Consider the following 10,403-nt stretch of genomic DNA (forward strand, 5'->3'; position numbering starts at 1 on the left):
ACTTGGTTTTCTTTTTTCTTTTTGGTATGATATTTTTTATGGGTTTTTTTTTTTTTTAAAATCAAAATCAAATTGAGTGATATATAGTCAAACAAATTTGAATGTTAGCAATGTGAAGCTTGAGATCATTTTTTTATAAAAAATTTAAAAAAGTGATATTTTAATTACTCTAATATATGAATAGATGATCCAACTTGAATAAAAAAAGGCGGACACATTGCCATAGCTAACTATAATAAACGCATTTGAATGTTAGTAATGTAAAAATTAATCAGTCCAAGAGGGCGAACACACCGTCTTGACTAACTTGTTTAACCCACACTGCTAGCTTGAACTTTTTTAAATCTTTGGGTGTCAAAATGATTAGGACTGAGGTAGGTTTGATTTGGTGTGGGTAAATGGTAAGGCTTTGACCGAAAAAAAGGTAAGGCTTTGACCAACATGTGGGCCGAGGCCCCAGATCAACAATCATTTGAGCCTAGTTCTTTGGTAAAGCCCAATACCTATTAGGCCAATCGTAATTTACGCATTCAAGTTGATGAATCTGTTGTGGAGATATTAAAAGCGACCACGGTCACAGGGTGCGTGCAAAAAGGTTGTCTTCCAGTTCATATTGCCAAGCTATGCATGCACGTGACTAGCCTCTGGGGCTGACCTCAATGGTCCTAGGCCAGAGGTCCTTATCAAAGATAAGAGTCAACGAGGTCACGTGCATTGTTGTGGGAAATTTTAGTACGTTATTTTGGTCAATAAAGGAGGCACAACGCCACGCTGGTTCTTAATTACCTACCATTGAATCGAAACCATCAACCAACTCCGCCGCTGGAATTCTGGGATGATGAATGAACGACACTCAACAATATTTTCGGACTTTATTTTTTCAAGACATTTTTTATTAAAATGGACGATAGCATATTAAACTCATACACACAATACAAATGCTATGACTAGAACCCAAAACCTTATTTGAGTGAGTAAATATTCAAAACCACTATACTAGTGGGTCATTTGCAATATTTTTGGACTTTAGCTAAAAGGAAATGCTCAATTATATTTCAAACTATTGAATTTGTTAAATATATTTGTAGGGGGCTTTTTCTTTCGGTAGCTGTAAATGGGCTGGGCTGCCGTAAAGGGCAAACTGATGAAATTGTCCCATTTGTCTGAGTTCGAAAATTAAGCCCCAAAAATGCTTCGAAAAGGCAGCAAAGCCTTAGAAAGTATTTTGGTTACCTTCACCAGCCAAAACAATGGCAACTTACAGGTAATTTCTTCATGCTTACAGATAAACTCTTAAGCTCAGCGTGAGTGGCATGTGGCATGGAAGCAAAATCAACATAAGTTTAGCACTAAGAGAAAATTTAGGCTTGCTTTGAGTGAAAATGAAGTGTTAGGGTAATAAAGGAGAAGTTTTGTGAGAGATTTGGCTAAGAGAGAGGAAATAGAGAATAGAGTTCTTCCGGCAGCTTGACAGATGCTCTGTCTGCCAGAAGAGAAGAATGGAGAAGAAAGGTGAATAGTGCACGAGGTTGCTGGGGATTTTGCAAGTTAGAGAGAAGGCTTGCTCTCTGAATCTGAGTTGGATTTGTTAGGTAGGAAAAGCCTCATTTTATAGCTGCTGGAAACCACCGCTTCTCAAGAAACCCTAATAGCTTCCACCCATTTTGGCCAAGATTTTCCTCTCCTTTTTCATCTCCATCCTTGACTCTTCCCATTTTGATGAAATCCCTTCTGTCTATTTGCACCAGATCAGAGTTTTTTTGAAGCTCAAGGCCCCATTTTCCCGCAGCTGTCTCAATGGCAGACTTCCATTCTCAGCCATCTCTTTTATTGCTTTCTTCCCTTTTTTCCATGGCCAAGTCTGATAGGAAAAGGAGTTGGGATATATATGCTGGTTCGAAGGATGTTTCTCTCTTTGGTATCTTACACGCTAATACCCCCTGGTTCCTTGGATGTTTTGGCTTTGAAACTTGCTCTCTCCATGTGCTAGAACCTCCCAGCAGCTCTATTCAATGATCTTGCAGACCTTCTCTGCATGGCTTCTATTTTTCCAGCAAAGGGCTGAGGTTTTTGTGGCTTATTTTGGGGTTTTGTATGGGCCAAGGTGGTTCCTTAAGCAAGTGGGCTATTTTTGTTAAACATTAGGCTTTTTGGTTGTGTCAATAGGCTACTTTGCTTGGGCTATATTATGCTCATCCACATATTTGGGCCTAAGAAATGGGCTTGAGTCTTGAGGCTTCCAAGCAACCCGAGACCTTCCATTTCTAGGCCCATCAATGGGCCTCATGTTGATTCATTACCATCCATGCCATAACCCACTAAAGCAAGCCCCGGGCATTTGAGTGGCTTGGGCCCACTTAGGCTTGTAGCGTAGTTGAGTGTGAGATAACGATTTCGTGCTTGGCATGGCATGTAGCTTGGCATGTTTTAATTATAATGCTTGGTGGGATAATTAGCATGGATTTGTAGAGCTAATGCATTTTATAATCTTAATCTCGAATCCCAACATGACAGATTATTTATTTGGCATAGCACGTTGAGTGTGACTTGTGCATGGCGGACTTTCGTATGCTCCAAATCGAATCTTTTCCCAATAATATATCGTTTTGGACCGAGAATATTTTTGAGCCCAACCGTGAATTTTTTGGGGCTCAACAATATTTCAATATACTATTTGGTACGGGATACTCTCAATAAAAACATTGATGACGATTGTTTTATTATAATTTTAATTGATTAAGTTATAAGTTTTAAAGTGGCTAGAAATTATGATTGAGTACAACATTACATTTTTCATCGATAAATTTGACGAAAATATCACGTGTTGCTCACATGTAAAGTTGGCGTTCGCCTTTGAACCATATCAAAAGGGCAAATCAGTAACTTCACTTCGTTCTTCGAAGGGGATGGAGAGTCCGTACTAGCTAATAAGCTAGCTAGAGAAGTTGATCAAGTATACTGTATATCAATATTCCAAGCACAATAAAAATATTTATCTTGCTGAGTTTCTTATATTGTTAGAACAAATGAAACAACAAACATCTATATGAGGAGTGTGACGTGGTCACTATTTTGTCATTACACGAGGAGACAACTACATGTACTCAGTAGTGTAAGCTTGATATAAATCGTTTGTTCCGACAACTTAAAAGAAAAAAGATATAAATCGTCTGTTCGGTCCCTGACAACATTAAGTTTCTGAAATTACTGGCAGGCTAACAAGGTAGGTAGGAGAGGTTTCTTTATAAGTGGTCTACAGTTAGCTATCGTTCCCCACTTGTTTGTTGGGTTGCAGACCTACAGGTGAGAGAGTGTATAAAAACATTGTTGGTTCATGTAATTAATGGTTATCTAACAATTACAATGATTAACTACTAATTACCAACACATCAATTATCACTCATGTATGATATGACTTAACATATATCAAGAAGGGCAAACCAGTAACTTCACTTCATTCCTTTTAATAACACACAGGCCTCTATAAATAATTCGACAAACAACTAAAGATTTAACCAGATCAAGATCAAAATGGCCCATGCCTTGCTTCTTGTGCTAGCAGTGGCTCTAGCCACCGTCAGCTCAGCCCATGTTGCAGCGGCTCAGCTCAGCCCAGCCACCCCTCCTCTCTCAAATGCAGCCACAGAATACCTCAAAGCTCACAACCAAGCCAGAGCTGCAGTCGGCGTTGAGCCTCTCAAGTGGAGTGAGTTTCTGGCCAATGCCACAAGCAGACTTGTGAGGTACCAAAGAGACAACAAAGCCTGCAACTTTGCTAACCTCACCAGTGGCAGCAAGTATGGAGGCAATCAGCTGTGGGCAAGTGGCCAGTCAGTCACACCAACCATGGTTGTGGACACGTGGCTCAAGGAGAAGGACTTCTACAACCACACTGGCAACTCTTGTGTTCCAAATCATAGTTGTGGTGTGTACACTCAGGTTGTGTGGAAGAAGTCTCTGGAGTTGGGCTGTGCACAGGCCACCTGTGTGAAGGATCAGAGCAGTTTGAGCATTTGTTTTTATAACCCTCCTGGGAATGTTATTGGGGAAAGCCCCTACTAGAGAAGTTTTCAAGTTTGGGATCTATGATCTTGAGGGGTTAATTAATGATGTGTTGTTGCACTTGGGTGTTCGTTTGATGCAAATTAGGCAAAAGTATTCTGAGAGGCTCTTTTGCTGCTAAATAACAGTATGCTTAGTCGATATTCTAAACTTCTCTAATTTACAAGGATTAGAAATCGAACTCAGTTATAAGAAGGCAAGCACACTATCTTAACCAACTGAATTAGCCGTGTCTATCTATGCTTAGGGCTCAGATCTCTTGTTCTTTTGTGTTGTGATTTGTTTTGTTTTCTTGGTTACAGATTACAGCAGTACTGGTTCATTCAATATCAATAAATCATGGGTTAGTGATTTATGTAATTATATTTTAAGAAAAATGAGTTGGGAGATCCAAAAATGGGTACACTGTACTTAACATAAGAATTAACGATCCACCGACACAGAGACAAATTATGAATGAACACGTGTCTCACACTGACACACATGAAATGCGAGTAAAGATGTAATGTTTTTGCCAAATGTTATCTATGTTAATTAATCTATTTTAACATTAATAATATATGGTTCAACGAAAAACATTACAGCAATTGCAGATATATTTACAACGCTAAATGCGCCATTCCAATTCATTCACAAAAAGATTACAGCAATTGCAGACTCTGCAGAGCCTGATACAGATAGTGCAGATACAAAATGCTGCAGGTTACACCATTCTATTCTCCAGCCCTCACTTTTTTTTTTTTTCCCTTTTGCCTCTTTTTCTGGTTCATATTCTACTTTGTACAGAAGATATGCATGAAAATTGAAATCCTTCTAACAATAAAAAGCCTAGGAACAATGTATATGACTGTATGTATCACCCCATACAAACGTTTCACTTCACCAGCTCTTTAGAAATTAGATACCGAAAAGTGAAATTGTGAGGAATCCACTCAATGCTCTTACGAGATTTCGCAAGCTGGCATTTCTTGACGCTCTTCCTCAAAGATTCAGGCACTGATTGTTGGATCATCTCCAAAACACCAACCGGACACAAACCTGAACTCTTCGCAAATGCCTCAACAATCTTGGGCAGAAGAATTTTGTGGTCCTTGCGCACGCCAAAGGTAGCTCGAATGTACTCATCTTTTGCAGCTTCCAGTTCCTGAAATACTCTCTTGGGTGTGTATACACGAACCTGAGAACGATCACGGAAAGGTTCACCACAATTTCTCACATTTAAAAACATAAAAACTAAGACAGCATATCAAGGAATTGTTGATTTTTCTATCATTTTTTTCCAGGGATAAATTCTTTTTGGTTATTTTCTCAATTTTAACCAGATAGAATGGTGACTGCCAAAAGCTAAAAAGTACTTATGCCTTCCATTTTGGCAGTGGGATGCAATGCAACTAGGAGTTCAATACAGGATAGAATACATTCAAATATGCTGGGATATTCCAAAAGCAGTACAGATTAATGAGTAAAAAGGGATAATGAAGTACCGCAGGATCAGAATGGCTTCCTGAACAAAGTGCAAAGTGAAGAAGGGGTTCTGGATGGTCGATGGCATATGCTTGCCGTTCATCTCCAGTCTTGAATTTGTTCCTTGGAGTAAGTAACAAGCGAAGCCACTGCAAGCACAGATAACCTTTATAAGTTTGAATCACAAGATATGTTAAGTTAGATAAACTCTTAGAAATTAGTAAAATAAATAAAGCGTTTTTAAGAGTTTCAGAGTGTGTGTATAAATATGTGTCCTAGGATCCACCTGTCCTGGGCGAGACATTCGGCATTCAAGGATAGAGCTCTGCATTGTGTCTGCACTGATTGTGTGGCCCCCGATGTTATATGCAGCCTGGAAGTAAAAGAAACCAAGTAAACAAATACCCTTACTCAACTTTTCCTTTAAGTAATGCCTGTGAGAGACAATTCTTACCTTTAAAAGTAAAAACACCCTCTTTACATTGTTTTGTGGAATCCCATAAGCCAAATATGCCTAACAGAAACAGATTATTCATTAGAATCCAGTAGAAACCAACCAAAGATGACCACAATGTGAAATAGGTATACCACAGGTAGTGAACATTACATGCATCACCAACGTATTGTGTACATTAATCCAGAATGCTAATTTCTCATCATTTTTCAACTTTCTTGGGTCTACTTCCTCTAGACGACAGATAAGTGACCTGTAACAAGATAACTCTGTAAGCATAACTTTAATTGCAAGAAAACATAGACTTTAATTCAAATCGTTGACATAAAGGCTCACCTAAAATGTTGTAGCAAGTGCTCTATATCGCCTAATTTTTTACTATCTCTATAAATCCATGGCACTTCAACCATTGTGCTGTATGGCCCACTAAACTCTTTAAGTCCTTCAACATGAAAAGGATTATCCAATCGTACATCAAAAGATGAATTATTCCTGAACGTTGGACTCCACATTTCACTCTGATCCCGTGGAGAAAATGCACTTGTTGATGACAAAGATGAATTGGGGGATGAAAGGCCATTATTTGTCAAGTGTGGTTCTGCAAGCTTGCAATATATAGTGGACATGCACTTGATCATGTCCTCCGAAAGCCTATTTGGTGTTTCTGGAATATGATCAGCAATGCGTGTACCAAGATGCTCTGCCAGACTAATTACATTTGATGAAGTATTCTGAGCGTACTGGGAAAACAATTGAAAGTCACAATCAGATAAGGCCGTCATATTGCCATGCATTGCATGAAAAAATGGTTAAAGTAAATCAGGGTGTGCCATGATCTGTGGATGAGCATCTTTAGGGGAACAAACTTTTATCAGAAAACGGTAAAAACAATGCACATAAATTACCTCCATCATGGATAACGGTTGAGAATGACATGAACGCAAGGCTTTTGACAAACACTCTTCTGGAGGAGAAGTTCTAGATAAGAATGCAGAACGTTGCGAAAGTGAGGAGTGGCAACGGTGAACACCAGAATCGAATAGATTTTCTTCTCCTCCAATTCCATTAGTTCCCTTCCATGAATTTTCAAGTGACTGACCACCAGATTGAACTGCTAAATTTTCCCTCTTCGATGGCATTTCAGGTTCAGAAACTTCCAGGATCCTGCTTCTTGGGGTTGTTAGTGTTGGTTTTAGTTGTTCATCCTTCTTAGATGGGGAAACAGAGGACAATTGTCCATCAAATGCTTTCCGATACAAAGAGAGAAGATATTGCTCTAAATGAACAACTTCCAATTCCAATACTGCAATCTCCTTAATCAATTCTGTGGCTGGCTGGAGTCATATGAAAGCAGTGTCAAAATGTAAGTAATAAAAATTACAGAAACGAATAGTGGTGAAACAGTCTGCAAAAGCAAATCAACACCAATGTCAAGCTCAGCACCAGATTTGCATTACAATTCTAGGCATTCAAAAAACAATTTTTATCAGGGAAGAAATAGAGCGCTGAAGTTGGTCACTGCTGGCAAATACAATAGATAAAAGCAAACATCTACTGTATACTCTGGTGGTATCAAACTAAGGCTACTTAAGACACTAAATTTAGGAAAAATGTGTAGGAACAATTGTAAATACCTCCACAACAAGTGTGATTATTTAGAACTTAAATGTAGAAATATATGTTTTAATAGGGTATAATACAGTGCATGCAATAGAAACTGATATAGAAATATAGCATGTACATTTTTTATAGCGATGCAAGTAGCCTGTTGAATATTTCCTATACATTAAAGAAAGAAAATTTGAATATGAATACAGAAAAGAGCTACCTTAGGCATAGCAATTTCATTTGTGTTGTGAAGGATAGAAGATCTATAACCCAATGCTTTTTCTAAAGCATGGCGGACATCGAATTGATCTTGTAATCTTTTCTCAAGCTGTAGAATCTGTGTACAAAACAATAATAAGCAAAGATAAAGCTGGAGCTTGCTTGCACAAAATGGGTTGGGTTTAATCATCCAAAATCTCCTGATATATAAGTTTGGAATACCTCTTGCTTTAAAGAGCTGTGCACTTCCACAGTAGGAGATTGTTTCTTCTTGGTTGTAGCGCGGCCCTTGAATTGCCCCATATCCTGGATTTAGATCCAATCCATAAGTCAGTATGTAAAATTACTTTTCAACACTAAAGTTCAGAGTTCAATGTGTGAATCATCAACATAATCGTCAGTCTTGTATCCAACTTGGCTTAACAGAGCTTAAATCCTACCTATGGTAATGGGTATTATAAATCAAAGACATAAGTGCTAACTGAAATGTCCTAAAACTTTATTTTAACTTTATAACACATGTATAATTAAGATTCAATATCTAGAAAAGAAAAGAAAAATAGAGGGGCCAAAATGTTAACGTTCAGGCTGGCACTATGCTTAAGATCTTAAATTAAGACTTATTATAAGATAATGATTATGGAATAAAATTGGTGAAAGGGCAAAATGGAGTAGTTATCTTACCAGCTTTACTCGGTCTGATGCTTCATACAAACTATCCAAATCATCTTCCTCCACTCGTCTCTTCTCAGGAAAGCTGGCAATGCATAATAGTGAACAAAAATACTTAATAGATATTGATTGAAGAATATGGCTTTTGACGTCTTTCATTCCATATCTAGGACACTTCAAACATGATTTGTCGTCCATTTACAAGCCAAATCTCAAGGCGTTATTTTCAAATAAGAAGAAGAAGAACTTTGACATTCAATATCCCTTACTTCTCATATTACAAACTTTAACAGGAAAACGAAGTTGGTAAAGATTTATAAAAATAAAAATAAAAATAATAAATAAACCTTTGGCAGAGAAGAGAAAAAAAAATTGAATGATAAAAACTGAAAATCAAGAGTTTGAATCAATTAATACAGAATGAATGGAAAGGATAATATCTTAAGTCCCTTATTCCATCAATTCCCCCATATCTCATCTCGGTTTTCACTTTCAATACCCTCTATTTCTCATTGAATACAAAGAATCTGGCTAGGAGAAGAGAAAAACTTCATGGCTTCATGGCTAACACCTGAATTCAAGAGTCTCAATAAATCAAAGAACTCTCTCAAGTAATATCCCTCTCTTTGGCTGAAAATTTCATACCATGTAAAAACAATTCAAGCTTCCCTCCATGAAACTAGCAAAGTGGAAACAGGCCAAAATGGAGGTTAGTAGTTATTGTCAGTGTTGTTACTTGAGGAAAAAAGTGCATAGCTGGGAATGCTCAGGTTCCCATTTGTCCCATAACCCATCTCAGAAGTTTTTCCAGTTCAATAATCACAAGTATAAATACCAAAATCTGGCAGAAATGTGCGAACACTGATTTGCTAGCTAACAAAAGAATTTTAATGAGCTGTCAACAAAAAACAAAGTAATTAGAAAGCTACCTTTTTGAACGCTTGTGTTGTGGGTTCACTCTCAATCCCAGCATTTTACCGTCACCGCTCATCCCAAACACCATCTCTGCAAACAACGGTAAATTTCAGTGAGGCAAAACATCTCCAAGAAACAAGAAAACCAAACAGAGGAAGCAGAGGAAAAATAGTTACCATTACACTCCAGAAAAGCCAGCGAGAACCCTGATGGAGTATTTGATAGATGAAAAAAAGAAAAGACCCAGCAGACGAACAGTGACCAAATAGTTCTCAAAGGCCTTTAATTAGACTCCAAAGCTTTAACTTCCCCACTAGCATTTCAGCAAGCAAGAGCTTCCAGGAAGTAGCCACAAAGTGATCACTTGCTTGCTGCTAACAGAGTCTGAAAATGGCAGAGCTGAAACGGTTCACAAAAAACGACTCAAAAAAGACGACCCTTTTGACCGGTGAGCTTCTCTTTCAAGATACAGAGTGTTAAAATGTTTAGCTTTTGCAAATGGAGGAGCTTTGGCTTTTCGTTAAAAGAAGTAAAACCAGCTCGTGGGCTTTAATGGAAGTAGAAAAGAGGCAGACCCCTGAATGTCAAAGGTTCCAAAAGTGGACAATTTTTCTTTCACTCAACCAGAGGACGAGTGAGACGACGATAAATAGCGGCTCCGAGTCTGGGTCTATGTATAGCGTGCGTGAATAAAGATCATATTTTTAATGTCATAAAAATAACAAACACGAAATTTCCACATTCTCTTCTCTTGTTGTGAAGCAAGTGGGAGTTGGTGACCGCCCCTCCACCCTTGTCCCATACTATTTGCTTTGCTCTACACATAGGTCTAAGACTAGTATGATATGTAGGGCTGGCTACATATGGAGCATTGCATGCCATTGCTATATATTTACAAATATAAAAAAAAAACTGATTAATGACAATACCATTGCTTCCAATATTGTTAATGTCACATCAAATTGTTTCCTCTTTTACATTCTTTTCCAAAAATCAATTTCACATTGAC

General features: G+C 38.0%; 2 protein-coding genes across 2 annotated transcripts; one reads left to right on the forward strand and one right to left on the reverse strand.

Annotated features, from left to right (window-relative positions):
- Positions 1–3,499: 3,499 nt before the first annotated feature.
- LOC117634763 (STS14 protein) lies at positions 3,500–4,212 on the forward strand. The gene has a single exon (XM_034368978.1). It carries the CDS (start codon positions 3,532–3,534, stop codon positions 4,060–4,062), a length of 531 nt encoding a protein of 176 aa, XP_034224869.1. The 5' UTR covers positions 3,500–3,531; the 3' UTR covers positions 4,063–4,212.
- Positions 4,213–4,640: 428 nt separating this feature from the next.
- On the reverse strand, positions 4,641–10,058 carry LOC117634479. The gene is made up of 12 exons (XM_034368612.1): positions 9,571–10,058; positions 9,409–9,484; positions 8,492–8,564; positions 8,030–8,113; positions 7,809–7,925; positions 6,886–7,314; positions 6,317–6,720; positions 6,134–6,233; positions 5,981–6,040; positions 5,813–5,899; positions 5,547–5,675; positions 4,641–5,239 (listed from the first exon to the last, which is right to left on the reverse strand). Exons 2-12 carry the CDS (start codon positions 9,480–9,482, stop codon positions 4,937–4,939), a joined length of 1,860 nt encoding a protein of 619 aa, XP_034224503.1. The 5' UTR covers positions 9,483–9,484; positions 9,571–10,058; the 3' UTR covers positions 4,641–4,936.
- Between the last annotated feature and the right edge of the window lie 345 nt (positions 10,059–10,403).

The sequence above is a fragment of the Prunus dulcis genome, chromosome 7, assembly GCF_902201215.1.
Source record: "Prunus dulcis chromosome 7, ALMONDv2, whole genome shotgun sequence".
In the NCBI taxonomy this organism is placed as follows: domain Eukaryota; kingdom Viridiplantae; phylum Streptophyta; class Magnoliopsida; order Rosales; family Rosaceae; genus Prunus; species Prunus dulcis.

What these genes read in the sequence shown, in the direction of transcription:
- LOC117634763 (XM_034368978.1), top strand. Translation starts at nt 3,532, where the DNA reads ATGGCCCATGCCTTGCTTCTTGTGCTAGCAGTGGCTCTAGCCACCGTC.
- LOC117634479 (XM_034368612.1), bottom strand. Translation starts at nt 9,482, where the DNA reads ATGGTGTTTGGGATGAGCGGTGACGGTAAAATGCTGGGATTGAGAGTG. An exon ending in CATCAGACCGAGTAAAGCTG is followed by an intron (nt 8,114 to 8,491) that starts GTAAGATAACTA and finishes ATCTAAATCCAG; the next exon opens with GATATGGGGCAATTCAAGGG. An exon ending in GAATGTCTCGCCCAGGACAG is followed by an intron (nt 5,676 to 5,812) that starts GTGGATCCTAGG and finishes CTGTGCTTGCAG; the next exon opens with TGGCTTCGCTTGTTACTTAC.